General features: G+C 39.2%; 1 protein-coding gene across 4 annotated transcripts; it reads right to left on the reverse strand.

Annotated features, from left to right (window-relative positions):
- Positions 1 to 2,756: 2,756 nt before the first annotated feature.
- LOC113321808 lies at positions 2,757 to 15,635 on the reverse strand. Of its 4 annotated transcripts, XM_026569727.1 has the most exons (13): positions 15,459 to 15,635; positions 10,399 to 13,823; positions 10,151 to 10,282; positions 9,525 to 9,768; positions 7,414 to 8,853; positions 6,842 to 7,089; positions 6,625 to 6,760; positions 6,230 to 6,431; positions 5,814 to 6,143; positions 5,015 to 5,715; positions 4,482 to 4,572; positions 3,778 to 4,388; positions 2,757 to 3,354 (listed from the first exon to the last, which is right to left on the reverse strand). In XM_026569727.1, exons 2-12 carry the CDS (start codon positions 13,620 to 13,622, stop codon positions 3,826 to 3,828), a joined length of 7,311 nt encoding a protein of 2,436 aa, XP_026425512.1. In that variant the 5' UTR covers positions 13,623 to 13,823; positions 15,459 to 15,635; the 3' UTR covers positions 2,757 to 3,354; positions 3,778 to 3,825. The 4 variants fall into 4 exon arrangements, 3 of the variants coding, with proteins under 3 accessions (XP_026425512.1, XP_026425511.1, XP_026425510.1); XR_003346880.1 differs by having other exon boundaries at positions 2,757 to 3,352; positions 3,775 to 4,572; XM_026569726.1 differs by having other exon boundaries at positions 3,778 to 4,572; positions 6,230 to 6,413.
- Positions 15,636 to 17,539: the final 1,904 nt, after the last annotated feature.

The raw sequence follows: 17,539 nt of genomic DNA on the forward strand, positions 1-17,539 counted from the left end.
TTGGATTTGACTTCTAGTTGGTCTATTCATCAACTTGACGTATAAAATGCCTTCTTACATGGTGAACTTCAAGAAGAGGTATACATGAAACAACCTCCAGGTTATGTTGATTCTCGGTTTCCTACACACGTTTGCAAGTTGCATCGTTCTCTTTATGGTCTTAAACAAGCTCCTCGTGCATGGTACCACAGGCTCAGTACCTTTTTGTTACAAATTGGGTTTGTTACTTCAAAATGTGACTCATCTCTGTTTATCTACAACAGTTCATATGGCACTATTTATCTGCTAGTGTATGTGGATGATATTATTGTTACAGGATCCAATTCTGCTGGGATTAAATCTACTCTTGAACTTTTGCAACAAGAATTTGCAATTAAGGATCTTGGCTGTTTGACTTATTTTCTTGGAATTGAAGCAATTCGTACTTCCTCCGGATTATTTCTTTCTCAACAAAGGTATGCTCATGATCTTCTTATTCGTGCAAAAATGGATGGTGTTAAACCTATTCAAACACCACTCAGTACTTCTGGTGATATCTTCTATGATCGTAGTACCTTATTAACTGATGCTACTGAGTATCGTAGTATTGTTGGAGCCTTACAATATTTGACGTTTACTCGTCCTGATCTGGCGTATGCTGTTAATAAGGTATGTCAGTTTATGCATGCACCCACTGTTTTTCACTGGGGTCTGGTAAAGCGTATACTTCGTTATCTTTAAAATACGCCTAACTTTGGTATATATCTGCGACCATCTCCTTCTCTAAAGTTATCTTTCAGTGCGTATACTGATTCTGATTGGGCTGGTTCTCTTGATGATCGACGTTCTACTAGTGGTTATTGTATTTACTGGGGTGGTAATATTGTTTCTTGGAGTGATCGTAAGCAGAAAACAGTGTCTCGTTCTAGTACTGAAGCAGAATATAGGGTACTTGCAATTGCTATTACTGAAATTATGTGGATTCAGTCACTTCTTTCAGAACTTCATGTTTCCACTCAATCCCCTCCTGTTCTATGGTGTGATAATCTTGGTGCTACTTATCTCACTGTTAATCCTATTTTTCATGCAAGGACAAAGCCTATTGAGATTGATTATCATTTTGTTCGTGATCAAGTTGCTTCTAAACTTCTTGATGTCCGGTTTATATCTTCTAAGGATCAAATTGCGGATATATTTGCAAAACCATTATCTAAGGATCGATTTTCTCTTTTAAGGTTCAAGCTAACGGTTCAGGATAACCCGTTACGCTTGCGGGAGGGTGTTAACACAGTATATGGTCCGTGTGTGAAATAATACACGATAGCTTCTTAGGCTAGGAGTTATGTCTCTTGTATATTAGGAAATAAGAGTTTGTTTAGGAAATTAGTTTCCCTTCAGTTCAAGAAACCGTGTATATAAATATTGCATGAAATTCACAATTGTGTAGTGTTGAGTATCAATAAACTTAAGTCTTCGTTCTGTCTCTTCTCTTGTCTGTTATCTTCGAGTTCTATCTAAACCTAACCTAAGTAGTTCTAACTCAAACAAAAACCACCTTCAAAGGCTTCAATCATATAAACTTTGGCCTTGCTAAAGTTACTCGTCAATTTTTGCATAAAGTACTTGAATCGTGTCTTGACCATAAACAAATCCAAAGAACTGACCAAGTCACAACTCTCAACTCCGAAAGGTTCAACTTTGACGGATTTAATATTTTGAGGCTGTTGCAAAACGGATATACAGTTATGCTACACTTACCAAGTGGTCTCTCGAGTGAAATCCCGACTAGACATCTAAGGGGTGCAAAATGACTGATTTTATCATTTTGTTAGTTTACTCGAGTGAAAGTATAAGTGGCATGATAATTCACACCAATGGATTTCATTCTTCATTTTCTTGGAACATATTGGTGTCAAATGTGAATGTAATGAATTTTCTCAACAGTTTGTTCATTGCTCGGTTACTAGGTATATATGTATATAAAAACATACACTTTTTTTCATTTGCTTCAGTAGATGTACAATTTGGGCCGGAATCACCAGATTTGGAAGATTTCAGTAATAAACGAATAAACTTGAGATTGTGGAGGAAATGGAGTATGAACTAAATGCTAATGCATCCATGTTTCCTGCACTAAATTAACAGGGATGAAGATACTAATTTATTACAGAGCATGCTCTTGTTTGACTTTTTATTTTCTAATATTTACTTTACTCTCGTACAAATTCATGGTTCAATCCATTTTTCTATAAGTATAGCTAGTTTTCACTTGGTTTTCTAGCTATAGAGAAACTCGATGGGGCTTTCAACAGTAAAGAAAATAATCATGTGGCAACTCTGCTCAAACCATCAAGGTAAGAACCACCACTTCCTTTGGTGCTGTTAAGAGTCGAGTCTTTAAATTTGCGTCTAGTTCATTCTGTCGTCTTTTCTTTTGTTTCTTTTTCTCTTCTTCGAAATCATGGAAACTTTGTTTGGTCTAGTTGTGTTTAGCATAGATCACTGTATCTTGGATATTTCTTGGTTGATTAAATTTACTGGTTAAAAATCAACATAATTACCTTTGCTCAATGACATAAATGATGTTCAAGCTCGAGTGGACACACCTTGACTAAATGGAGCACCTTCTTGGATACAAATTTCAAAATAACAAAAAAAAAAAAAAAACATGTGCAATCAACTTGAGTCTCATACTTGAGATAAATGCTAAATGGCATGATTATTTGTAAGAATCATAAAGAATTGGTTTACTCAAAGCAAAAGTACAATGATCGAACTAAACTCGTTCAACGTTACAAATTCAAAATCTTATTATGATGTTTTCGTCCTGAACTGGGAACCAACTTTGAAGATAATATAAAAGCAGAAACTATTGGAGACAAGTCGTTGAAGTAAACAACAAAATAGTGCTAGATTTACTCCAAAAAGCTGCGTATTACATCGATACAGAACCTCAAATTCTTTATAGATATAGAGAAATCAGACAGATATGAAGACAAAGAAAACTTCTTATATCGATAAAGTAACTCAATACTTACAATACCCGGGCATGAAAATTTGGGGCCACTGGGATGTCAGAACTAACAACAAAAAATCAGATAACAAGGTGAAATACATGTTACCTCTTTCTCTTTGGCGATTTTGTAATACATCCGTCTTTAACACAGAGGCCTAGCATTAACGGGGCAATCCAAAGACAACATCAGAGTTGCGGCATTTGCCGAAAATGTCCATGGGTTTTCTTTTTTCGTATCCATTGCTCGTCAGTGAATTGAGCAGCAAATGGACACTTGAAAGCTGCTGGAGAGCATTCTCAGCTTCCTGCTTTGTTACTGTGGTTCCATCACTTCATCAGTAACCTTTTAACTTTTTTACCTGCAAAATAGTCATATAGTTTGAGGAAGCAATTGGAAACATGATGTTCAATTAAACTCTAATGGTGCATCAGTCATCTCTATGCAGCTTATAGACACCCAGCAAAGGAGTAAAAGGTCTTTTACTAGATTACCTATTATCTGAAACATGAAGGACTGCCGTATTTAAACAACTTGGCCTTGTCTTTCTAATTCGAAGGTCTACTAATACTATGTTTGTTTCCACAGAAAGTAAGGCTCCAAGGGAGACACTGCTTTTAGTAATATCATTTTTCAGTCTTTACTTTCTCATCTTGATATAAATAACGAAAATAAATCATATAAGCAACAAATACATGATAACCGCATCATCCTAGTTATGTAAAAATTCATTCAGTCAGTCAAACATTAGTAATAATTATGTATGTTGATAAAATTCAATTACCTGAAGTTCTTGGAATAAGACCCACAGTGTGTCATCAGTATTAGTTTCTCAATCCTGTGTTGACATTCCACTTGTTCCGCTTGTCGTTGTCTTAGCTACATATATTTGCTTTGTTTTCAAAGCAGTGTAATTCTTATTGTCTACCCTTGATGATTGGTTCCTTCCCTGAAATCCACCCATCCTTCGATGAGACCATTCACCTCCTGAACCTGAACTTGAACTTACTTTTTCTCTCTGATCTAAATTACTATACCCAGATGTGGGATGAAGATACTGTTGATGGGTTGAGTTTTGATGGTGATGGGTAGAAGATTGAATCTTATGAGCAGAATTCATGCTCTGGTTGTTGCTGCTGTTGTGGACTCCACCATCAACTCCATTATTTCCAGCATTGATTCTTGGTGAGTTCTTTGAGACAATGTTATGGACATTTGCATTACTATTTGTTGAGCAAAACGATGTATTTGATGAACTAAACGCTGTAGTCCTGCTGCCATTTAGAACATGAGAGCCTGTGGAGATTGCAGGGTCCACCAACCCAAGTTCATTAGGGAATTGAGCGGCAGTAGTAGCACTATTTGACACAGGAAAATTCCTACGAGTGTCTTGAGCTGGGGATACGGAACATGCATCATGAAATCTGTTGACAACTGATTGATCCATACATAATCCGTGACTGAACTGAGGAGGTAAACCACCCTCACCTTGTTGCAACGGCACCGACAGCGGAACAGAATGAAGATGCGATGCAGGAACATGGGACCAGCGAGCTTGGACTGGCACATCTGTAGGAGGCTGAAAACAAACAAATATACTATCAATCAGTAGCAGCTAATACGAAAATAAGAATATACGCACACCGGCTTCATTCATTATTTATGAGTAGATGTTCTGGGAAGAGAACATTAAAAAGAACATGAAATAAACAAAAGGCACCAATGAAGGTGCTGTTAATTGTAGAATGATTGTTTCTCCCCTCACAGTAGTAACAGCGTGTTTGGTTGAAGGGAATGGAATCACTTTCCCAGGAATACAATTCCATTTTCATCTTTGGTAAATAGGAATAGAGAGGGATAGGAATATGATTCCGAAAATGCAAGGAAATTCAAAACCCATGGGGTTGGTGGGTTTAGGATTTTCCCTCTTCAGGAATCATGATTCCTGAGAATGAAATTCCCTTCCCACTATCGAAAAACACTGCAAGAGAAACGATCATGTTTTGTATACAGAACTATACCTGGAACTGAGACACGCCAAACATGGCAAAGGGCGATCCAAGAGGCAAGAGTGGTGACCCAGGGGCCAGATGTGGAATAGGAGTAGGGGTACTCGACGGATTGCTTTGAGCAGATGCTATATTTAGGTTATTCATGTCTCCCTCACTTGTACCCGTTGTTAAAGGAATAGGATGGTGCTTCCAGTCAGGTTGCTTTCCAGAAGGAATGTACGTAGCACCCATGAAACTTAAACCAACTTGCCCAAACTGTCCAACTGGTGTGAAATGGTTGTACACAACCATGTGAGGAGGACCTTGGACACCTGGGATTCCTCCAGATGGACCAATGAATGGGCCAGTGAAACCTGCCGGAGGGCCATAGAAGGGATCAACGCCAGAAGGGTATGGTTGCCAGCCTCCCAAAGGCCCAGAACCTGACATACTGCTCTTTTGTGACTGTGAATCAGTGCTAGCAGATTCATCATGAGGAGCAAAGGAAAATATCTGTGCTCCTAACATAGGGTTCATCTCGTAGCAAGGGAAATGAGGAGGAGGAGCTCCAGGAAAATGTGAAAGCATTTGGCTGGATGATATTTGCGGACTAGGTAAAGGTGGCCATAAGGACAGGGAGGGAGTTTCCACGGAGAGATCAGCGGGAAGAGCTACGCTGAGGGATTCTTCACCCCTTGGTTGACTTGTCGATTGTTGGTTCCCTGATCCACCTGCGGACGATTCAAAAAAAAAAATACAATGATGGTTAGAAAATTAATCATAGTAAAACATTATATCAGTATGTAATTGTTTGATCTGATTTAACAACCTCCTGAAGCTAAGCTTCCGATGTCGTCATCTTCAAAACCTTGTGTATCAGATGTTGAGACAGGGGATACACCAACAATCTCATCACTACCAATAGCAGCAACAGCAACAGCGGAAGCAGCAGCTTCAGCTTCTGCTTCAGCCTCAGGATCATCTAAACGAGCACATGATTTATCAGGACACTGTTCTTTCTCAAAAAATGAGCAATCACTCTCAACTGCAGATAAAGTGTGGTCAACAGAAGAATCTGGCCTAGATGAGTCAGGAGGTCCAAGATCACTTGAAATAGCTCGGCTGCTAGAAGGTAGAATAGTTGGAGATGTCACCGCACCTAAATCCAAGTTTAACACTTATCAATTGAAAAGTCAAGGGTAGACAAATATTATTCGTATCAAATTATAAAAAGTTAGGGCTCACCAAATTGAATTTTCTCCCCAGCAAGAAGGGAGCTGAGAGGGCTTGCTGTGGAAGAATATAATTTTTCCTGTGACAAGATGGATGATGATGGTTTGCTGCGATCAACAGCAGCAGTGGTGAGATCACCAATAAAAGGAACATGCGAATCAAACCGTGCTGTCTTCATAGCATCGTCAAGTTGTGTCTGGGTTAAAGTCATGACCTGAAAAGGAATGAGTAAGTGCCAAAAGATACATATGTGAAAATAGATGAAGGAAATGTTTACTTTCATGTTAATATAAGGATTAGCAAATTCAAAATTAATTTATGGTTAAAAAAAAACTTCAAAAGTGCCCAGGTTAAGATTTTTGCAAGACTAAATGTATCAGCAAAAAACAGAAGAAAGAATCACATACCTGCTGATTAATTCGGGCACTACCCCAAGAGCCCAAATATGCTGGCATCGCAACGCTCTTATTAGCCAATGATGAGCCAGGAGCAAGGTTAGTTCCATTGTTTGATATTCCAGGAACGGAGATGTTCTTTAGAGGTCTGTAGAAAAATGCAAGAGAAGGTTAAAATCAATTAAAAAATCTTCACTAATGAAGTAGGATCTTACATCCATATACATACTTAATAGAGTGAGCCCTCGTGACAGCATTGCCATCGGAATTATGAGCAGGGGTCCCAATAGGAGCCAGGGGTTGTGAAGCTATGGCACTTTTAAATGCAGGTACCACTTCAACATTGGAAGTGCCATCAGAAACAAGAGAAGTAGAAGGAACACTGCTGGCTGCTTCTGCGACCAATAGTGTTGATGGTTTATTTGAATACACTGGAGCTTTAGGATCTTGTGATGCATAACTAGGTTTCCGAGATGCCTACAACACAATACCAGATCACAAAATAAATATAGTAGTCACTTGAGTGAAATGGTGAATGATAGAGAAAAACATAGTAAATAAGTAAACCCTGTTAGAGCTTGTAATTATATAGAAATCTTATATAGATAGGTTATATACAGAAAAACATTGAGAAGGATTTTAATAAACAACGACAATGTTGAGTAACTTGAAACTTGAGATAACTGGTAAAAACAGTTGTTTGGAATGTGTTAACAATGGAGTGCAGAACATTGCTCCGAACCTTAAAATGTCACGGTCTATATAAGATGGAGAAATGGAGTATAAATTGAAATGCAGTACCTTTGCTATCCGAGATTTGGCCTTAATTTCCCTTTCCCTCTGTTTTCGTCGATCAATCAGCATCTGCCTCTTAGACCTCACTTCAATGAAATCATCTTCATCACTCGGAGCTTCTATCCCGGTTTGCCTAAAAATACGCACGATACCACTTTGCATAGGAGCATCAACATCCTCCACTGAACTGCTATTCCTTTTAGGGTTTCCTTCTCCACTGTCCAATACATTGAGTGAAGAGGTCAGCCTCTTTGCGGTAGCCTCTTTACCAGGTTGTTTCTCTGTATTGCTGTCTGAGTCAGCAACACGTGAGCCACTGGAATCAAAATTTAAACCTGCAGATTCAACTAGATGCTTTGATTGTTCATTGTACCCGAATTCCTTCTTAACCACCCCATTTCTCCCAGAATATCCTGACATCCTACCATTGAAATTCAACCTTTCATCCATCCCAGAGTTTTCAGAAGATCCGACACTTTCTGTATGCCTCTTCTCAACATTTTCTCTTACCCTAAACTCCGTACGTCGAAATTTTTGACGAGGCCTTTTATGAAACCCACTAAAATCTGAGTGAGGAGCTTCAGAAACCGGGAATGAAGGTCTTGATCCAGAGTTCTTGACTGTATATACAAACCTCTTCCTTCTGCTATTAGATATTGGGCCTGGATCCCTTGGCACAAACTGAGACTTGGTAGATTCAGCTTGCACTTGACCTTGAGATTCATTAATGTTAGGTGCATATCTACTGTTTTTCTTCACAGCCATATCATGTTGCCTCTGATCTTGAACAAGGGTTTCGGATCTGCTCTCACTGTTGGGTAAAATGGAGTTCTGCGCCTGACTATGAGAAGTCAAAACTTCATTCTCTTGGTCTTGTCGACTTGCTAACACAGTCACCTCCCTAGGTTTATCCTGAGATATATTTGAGAGCTTCGGCACACCAGGTTGGTCATTAAACATCACAGATGACTCTGGTTGATGGATTACAGACACCTGGCTTGCTGGAATATTTACAGCACTCTCCTGGTTTTGATTAAAAGAATAATGGGTGGGGACGGGGGGCTGAACAAAAGACACTGACTGAGAAGCTAAAGGCAATATTCCTTGGGACATGGGAGATGCATACCTTAGCTGACCAAATTGGAAGAAAGGAGGTTGTGAAGGGTGCATGTGAGTTACAGTTGAGCCCACCTGAGGATGTATGTGTACAGGCATCTGAATAGGACCAACCTGTACGGCTGGAACTGGAGATGGTATCAAAGATGGACCCGAAAAAAGGCCAAATTGAAGGTTCATTGGTACTTCACCCTGACTAACACCAGATGAAACTGCTGGCATCATAGGCTGGACATGGATTCGTCCCTCCTTTATCTTTTCAGTGAAATGCTTTTTCAAATTCTCATCAGACGTACTGAAATTCAAATTTTTAACAAATAGAGACCGTGACTGCACAAAACGAACAAAAAGATGTCACCATTCACCAATCAAAATATATGATGGAATGAAATAGGTCAAGTAAGTTCATTATTTAGTCAAAAAAGCATCAATCATTGAGAACTTAAAGGAAATAATGAAATGTAAGCAGAGGTCAAATGTAAATCACAAATTATAACACTACAATCAATAACTTGCTGTGTAAATCCATTCCAGATATGTGGAGATCTGGTGGCAGTTAGCCTAACGAGCCACTAAAACCACATGGAATGCAATTAAAATTACTAATAAAATATCCACTTTGGAGATACGTTAAGCAGCCAGATAGGTTTTTATGAGAGACTGTCTCCTAAAGATTGCATAAGAATTTCACAAAGCTATTGTGAGATTCTGGCCTTTTCTTTGCTAGATTAGTACAATCTACGAAGTATTACATGAGCTCTAAGAAATGCAATTAACAGTAGTACTAAAATATCCACTTTGGAGAATTGTAAAGTTGCCGGATAGGATTTTATCAGAAACTGTCTCCTAAAGATTGCATAAGAATCTCATAAACCTATCGGGAAACTCTGGCCTCTTCATTGCTACTTAGGAAATGTAACATGAGGTCTGGGAAAGCAGTCCTCACAACAGTACAACTCAAAAGTGCATAGTAATTCATAAAATCATAAGAAATAACACACCTCCACTCTATCAGGATCAGATATTGCTTCCATCTCTTGCTCAACAGTTGCTCTGTTGACATTGTTTTCACCAACCACGCCATACTTCTGTGCATCAGCCTCTGATGTTGAACTTGGAGAGAGGATACTGCCAGGAGCCCTTTCTAAATACAATGAAGCATCTGTAGCAACGCTTCGCTGTTTTGCTGGCAGAATATGCAATAACCGGCCTTGGAATAATGAATTGTTTAACTCTTCAAATGCCCTGAAATGACAAGTTAGATTGATAAGAAACTGTAGAAGAAAAAGAACCGCATTCAAAGAATTTATGATCTGCAGATCCCCAGTTATGAGCACTATAGTAGTACGAGTAGCAAGTACGAGTGAAGATCATTTGCATCTTTGTGTAAAAATCATTGGAAATGATTCACCAAGTACACAGGTATGGTTAGACCAATATGATACAGTTGACTCGGTTAAACTAAAAGTTTTACGTAATGTCGAACACTGGCACAATATGACTATTTAGTATATACTTTCTTAGATTATGCATTTTGCATTCCAGAACTAAAAATATAACACAACTCAAAAAATAACCAATTGAAAATAACAGGTGAAAGATGTTTAACTGAATCCAAATACAGTACCTAACTGCAAATTCTGGAAGTTTAAAGAGAACATAAGCAACTCCTTTTGATCGATTGGTATCTCTATCAACAACAAGATGCACCTCCGAGATATCACCAATTTTACCAAAAATCTCTGCCAGATCTTCCTCACTATTCCGTCATCAGTACAAAAATATCGTTCAGAAGGAAGAACCAAAAACATAATTTGCAGGACACTCAAACAGGTAAATTGAAATTGAAGAAGGACGAATGAAAGGCGAACATACCTTGCAGTGTATGGAAGATTGCGAACAAAGAGACGCCTCGTCTCAAGAATCTGTTTTTTAGCATCATCTAAGATTGCAGAAGGGTTATCAGGCTCAATTGTGTCACCATTAGATATTCCTGAAGGACCTTCCTCCTCTTCCAGCTGGACTATTGGAGTTGAGAGGAAATCACTAGCCAACTCTTCATCATCGCCTTCTTGGATTTCATCTTCTTTGAGGTAACCATCATCCTCATCATATTCTTCTTGCTCCTGCAACTCTTCATCATTCTCGATAGCCCACTCTTCATCTTCAGCAGGAGAAACATTTTCTGAGTTATTTGTGTTTCTATCCACAGCTACTGAAAAGTCATGCTCATTCTCTGACAACAAAAATTCTTCACCTTTTGCAGCAGTTTGTAAGACAGGAGAATCCCCAGAGTCCTCTAGGTCATAGTCAGAGAGATGAATAGGTGAATGAGGCGGGCTAGAAACACAGAGCGAGGATTGAGAGTCACACCAGGAAGATATAGCCTTTTCAACTTTCTGCTCTTGGACGATGGTCTCAGACTGTACATTTGCCAGACTCGCTTCATTTTCTGTCGATGGATGATGGTACCTCGTCTCATTATCCAAAGACGCGGAAGAGCTAGCGTTTTCCATGTCACCTCTGATATTTTTATGAATGGAAGACAGTGATGGTGGTGGAAGAACCCGAGGCTGCCTCACAGATTGTCTTGACCTTGAATACGAAAAAAAACCATCCCCTTCAAAGTTCTGATACAGCCTTTCTGGGTAAGGAGAGTGCAGACTACCACGAGGACGTCCTTGCCCCCAGCCTATATCACCAAACTTATCCGTCGTGTTGTCATAATATTCAGCATCAATATCCGAGTTTCTGCCATAATGATCCATCTCACCTCCAAAGTTCCACTTGTGCCCTCTCAAATGAGGGAAATCATCTAATTGGTGAGGTTCCGAGAACCCTCCTTTTGAAGACGACCCCGTGCCTGATACGAATCCAGAACTGTCATATAAATCCTTTCTGGAAACTGCTTGTTTGGCGCCAAACGTATCCTGTCTTGGACCTCGGTTGTCATTGTCCTGATCATGCAGCATGAAGCTGGAGCTGTTTCCATGTTCAAACACATCCCTCCTCCATGCATTTCCAGGTTTTGCTCTATCAGAAAATACCGAATCTCCGCCTCTTGTATAAGGAGGCCTAGAACCCATCTCTATAGATCTAGTCGGATTGGAGGAATCAGAAGATGCAGAATTGGTGATTCTTTCTACCATCCTCTCACCATCTTCCCAATCTACCACATCTGTCGCCATGGAGACATCTCTATCCGTAGCCAATCCATACACTTTGTCATCTCTGACAGCAGCACCAGTAGAAAACTTGTCATCCTTCGCTTCAAATTGTCTCCTTGCAATCCTGGCCTCCAACTCCAAAAGCTTTTTCCTGGCAGCTTCTTTCCTCCTCTCTTCCTCCATATGCATTCTTCGTCTTTCTTCTTCTCTTGCAGTCTTCTGCTCTTCTGCCCTTCGTATGGCGTCCAAGCGCTCTTGTTCTGCTCTCCACTTAACTTCTCTGGCTTCTTCTTCAAGCCTTCTCCGACGTTCTATCACTTCCCTCGCAAAACGTTCCCTATCCTCCTCTTCTTTTTGGGCAAGCTCCACTGCTCTGGTTTGTTCATCAAGGATTTGTTGCCTCTCTTGCTCTTGCATCTTTTGAACTCTCTCAAGTTCAGCCTCAAATGATTCTCTAACAGGGTCATGGAAATCAGCCTGTTTTGAAGAATCTTTCTTCCTCTTGAACACCCCGACAAGACCTCCAGTGATTGGATCTCTCGCATCAAGACCAGGCCCACTGATAATATCTTTCAGAAATGGATCATCCAGGTATTGTTTCACACTGCTCGAACGCTTTTCTTTAATAAAATTAAAAACTGGATCGTTCACAGCAGGACCCCTAGTTCCCAAAGAAAAAGATGTCTTTGGGACTAAGCTTTTGGGGAAGAAGTCACCTCTGTAACGGTCGGACTGATCAATACCGTATCGATCCCGTGCATTGTAACCACCCCCTCTGCCACTAGATGTTCTTACATCTCTGTTGTAAGTGCTGCCTCTAGCAAATTTCGTCGTCGGGACCTTTTCCCCTTCACCATCGAGCATACCTCTCCCTTCAGAAAGATTAGGAACCGACGCTCGAGGCATCACACCAACCCTCGGAAAATCAAAGTCATTACCCCAAGATGATTCATTCCTAGAGTACCCACGATCTCTTTCTCTGGTATTTTGATCTCTTTCTCTATCTGAAATACCATGACCAGTGTCCCTTTCATCGTCAGCCCAATCAGATGTGTGTTTTAATTGGGCAAGTGGTAGAGGACCAGGAAAGTATGTATCTGGTTTCCTTGATTTTTCAACAGTGTCAGAGCTACTCAACCCAGAACCCGCAACAGGACTCTCATCTGAGCTGCGACTAGGTCGAGAAGATTGAAACTGTGGGCGCATGTGATTTGATGTCCCTGAATAAGAACTATCCTTCAGCTGATCAAATGCTTCCTCCATCACTCTCTGCTTCTGCCTATGCTGTGAAACATTATGTTGTTTCTGAATAACACCAGACGCAGACGACAAAGTAGCTTGCAACGACGGGAAATCTTCACCTTTCAGTACCATAGCTTTATCCACTACTGGAGAAGGCCGCGATGAATGAACTACAGACCCAAGTGTGCCCGACCTTGCTGACGGAGGCATATAAACACTTCCACTAGCTCTTCCTGATGTCACATCAGATGATGAATATGAAGATAAATCATTGCTACCATTAACAATCTGGTTATCTCCTACTAATTTAGCATGGTGATCATCACCGGCATCTTTCTCCTGAAAAGCTGAAGGAGCAAGTTTCGACCAACCCATACCTGAGGAAGTAGGTCTTGATCCAGAACCAATATTACCTGAACCAACTGCACCACTAACAGAAGCCGAAGAATCAAAACCTTCATGTTCCTTTCTCAATGAAGGCAAATTCATGGGGGGTGGAACAGAAAGTTTAGGTCCAGTTTTTTGAACACCCATAATGGAACTCTGGTGTCTGGATAAAACAACCATCCCACTACCAACTCCACGACTACCTGATCTTGGTCTATTTCCTCCATATGAATTCGAAGGTTGCCCATAAGATCTATTCAAATTTACAGATAGAAACTTACTCCCAACACCAGGATTAGCCATCTCACTGCTAAACACATTAATTGTTCTTTCCGGAAGCAAATGCTGATCTCAACCACAATATGAAACCCTACCAATTTTTCTTATCAGCTTCACCACAGCAACAGTGAGACAAATTCTTCCCAATATGCTGTAAATTGTGCAGCTACCACAGCAATTGGTCGCCCAAGTAATTAAAAATAACTTCCCGAAGTTTATTGGAACCTATTCAAATAACAGTCTTTCATCTATTAGAATTGTGGTAAATTGATAATCCCTTTAACTTAATTTTATCAAAGAGAAGTTAACAACATTCGAACAGCTTCATCATTTAATTCATTAATTTCTCGTTTGGTGTTTTTGTTCATATATAACGACAGTTGTACGACTTAACTAGAGATGACAACCGCAGAAATTCCTTGGCGAGAGATGTTATCAAAGAGTTATATAGCCCAATGATATGGATTACAATGCCCATGAACCAAAGAATTATATCAAATTCTTAGCATACAACTTAGTTCTTGGAGACTTGGACTAGTTCTTCAAGAACTCACATAAAACTTGATATTAAAGTTAAGCTAACAACATATGAAGTGATACTGACGAACTGTCAAGATTAAAATTCAAAGACACAGTCCCCTAGTATTCACGTACTGTTTTCTGAGTAGGTTCATATATTTGCATTTCCTGTGGCAGTAAGGAATGGACAATCATTTCAGCTCATACCATGAACGATATAAGGTGCAAAGTTACTTAGACAACCTATAGCTGGCAAACTCCCCACATCCTATGCATTGCCATGATATCACGAAATCAAACCTAAATTCTATACCAATTATTTTGAAAATCATAGTTTTCAATCAAAACAAAAATGTAATTTCAGGAAAAGTACATTCAGAATCAATCGACATTACAATCCATAAAGTTAACTAAAAGAATTAACCCATTAACATGCAAAACGAAGTACATCCAACATCCAGACAGAAGAAACTACATGCAATAGATTCGACGGTTTGAGTATAAAAAAAAGATTGGCCAGGGTTCACAGTTACTAATAACGCAATCCAATTAAGAAATTGCTACATCAAAATTCCTAAATGCCATAGAACAGTAATTCTCCCTAAGCTCAGATTTATTTATGGAAGTTCTCCTACCCTGTAATTTTATAACCATCAAGCATCGTGAAATTTCCAATAGCAAGACAAAGAATCTATTATACGCCCTATCTTGAAATGCACGACAAATAACCACAAGAGTAAAAATGCTTACACTCCAAGAGAAATGGCCAAACCTCATCCCTAATGCTAGGATCAACACCCAGAATCCACAACAAAGAGTGAGAACTAAGAGCAACAATATCAATACCAGAAGATCCACATTAAGGAAATAGCTCAAAGTAATGGACCCTTTAAGAACCATAGCATATGGAAGAACTTAAGCGAACTTGTCACCGTAAATTTCTTATGCCACTGACCATTAGCCTATTAGCTAGCCATTTAACCTACTGTTAACTAGTTCCACTACAGTTAATTAACACTATTGGCATTAACACTACAGTTAATTTACAGTATTGGCATTAACACTGCCCAATAAGTCTAATTAAAGAGTTTACGAGTTCTACCCCGAACATTTATGTTGTCTTTCACATTTACACTTAAAGAAAATGTGCCAACTGAAAAAATTATAGAGGATTCAAGAAATCATTTCTTTATATTCAATGGCTTCACTAACAATATACTCAGTCAGGCAATTTCACAAAGATCAGATGGGAAATTTCCACAAAAAAAAAAAAAAAACATTCATCATCATAGATACTTATCAAACAAACCTAAACAAAACAAAACAAAATGGAAAAATTACCTGATTTTGAAGTTTGAATCTAGGGTTTTAAGGTGGCTTTATCACTAATCAAATACAGAAACAATCTCTAGGGTTTGAAGAGATATCAGAGGAGAAGATGCGGAGATGGATCGATGAAATCTAATTTAGGGGTTTCACTGTTTTTTTCTTCTTTTCTCTCACTCAAAACTCGAAATTGGGAATTAAGAAAAACCCGACACCTCCCGAAAATGTTCTTCCCATGAGTACCACGTTTTTTCGTTTGGCTGACCATTTGTCCCCTAACCCGCTGACCCGACCAGATCCACTCCGACTCTCCGACGGTGCTTTGGTATCCCTGTTTCCTCCCCACGACGTGGCAAAAATCTAAACCCTTCATTAGGGAATGATGAACTCCGTCTTGGATCCTAGCTGAACAGTCATGGATTAGCATCTTTGCGACAAGTCATGGAGACAAAATTTAGGAGTGGAAAGAGAGGGATCTAAGTATTTTTGGGGTTATTTTGAACGCTCAGTTAGGAGCATTTCCCTCAAGTCCTTTGATATCGACAATGTGTTTGGATATTGTGGTAAATCAATTTGTTTCTCTATGACCTAACCTTTTGTTAGGTACTTGTGATAATTCTTAATCACATCAGTTGCTCCCTCCTTTGGCGAGTAATTCCCACTCTCGCTCGCAATCTCTTTAACAGATATTACACGGATTTAACGGTTTCCTTAGGGTAGTTACATGGTCGGTAAGTTGTTCCTTTAATCTGTTAAATATTTTTTTACCCTCATTTCTTTTTGTTATTATTGTAGTGAATCTGCATAATTCTACCTCTTAGACAATTTCATAAGTTGTACATCTCTGCCTCTCTTCCAGGTGATTTTCGTTTTCTGTACATATAGATCTATTAAAAATTAAGGAAGCATTCTCTTTATCCTTTTAAGTTTTTGTAGCATATCTTATAGTTAGGTTATAGCCTTCTCAACTATCTGCGAAACTCAACAATATGAAATTGTTATCTTGGAACGTTCAGGGTATTGGCACCCCGCTTACTAAAGACCATTTCAATTACATTTGCCAATATTACAACCCTGACATTGTATTCCTTGCCGAGACAAAAGCTCATTTGTCTTGGATGGACCTTTTCTTTAAAACTCTAGTTTCCATGACTGGTTCATCGTACCTTCCGTGGGAATAGCAAAAGGATTAGCAATAGCCTGGCATAACAATATTAATATGAAGTTAATATCGTCAAGATTTAATGTCTGCCATTTTGAATCAAAATTAAATGACATTGAGATTCTAATCATGTGTGTCTACGGATCCATTGATATTGACGACAAAGTTGAACAATGGAATTATATCTCCGACATAGCCCATCAAGTGAACAAACCGTGGATACTGATCGGAGACTTAAATGTCATTCTAGACCCAGATGAAAAGCAAGGGGGGAATAAAGCAAGCTCGAGCAGTAAATCATTCATCATTCAGATAATTGACTCTCTGGGACTACAAGATGCGGGTAACGAATGTGCTCCATTCACATGGTCAAACAACAGAAAAGGTAAAGCGAACATATGTGAAAGAATTGACAGAGCGCTGACCTCTTATCTCTGGTCTCAGCACTTCCCGGATTCCAAGGTAACTCACTTACCTAGAGTGGGGTCAGATCATACCCCAATTCTACTTGATTCCAACCCTGGGAAACACAAAGGTCATAAACCTTTTAGATGTATTAGGTCGTGTCTATCTCATCCAACACTATCTTCATTAGTAAAAGCTGCATGGGACCCAAACTCTAATAGCTCGACAGACATGAATCTTGCTTTAAAACTTCAACTCCTATCTTCAGACTTCAGACCTTGCTCATTGGAATTCCGAAATATTCGGTAACATTCGCAAAAACATCAGGAATTTAAATAATAAAATAGATAGTATTCAAAGAACTGGAAACATTTCCAATGAATAGAGAAGTTGAAAAATCTTCAAGCAGAATTAGGAAAGTGGTACGAAATTAAAAATGATTTTTATCATCAACTTTCTAGAGATAAATTTTTCAAAGAATATGACCACAACACAGAGTATTTCCACGCCACTGCTTCCAATAGAAAAA

The sequence above is a fragment of the Papaver somniferum genome, chromosome 11 (assembly GCF_003573695.1).
Source record: "Papaver somniferum cultivar HN1 chromosome 11, ASM357369v1, whole genome shotgun sequence".
NCBI classification, from domain to species: Eukaryota; Viridiplantae; Streptophyta; class Magnoliopsida; order Ranunculales; family Papaveraceae; genus Papaver; species Papaver somniferum.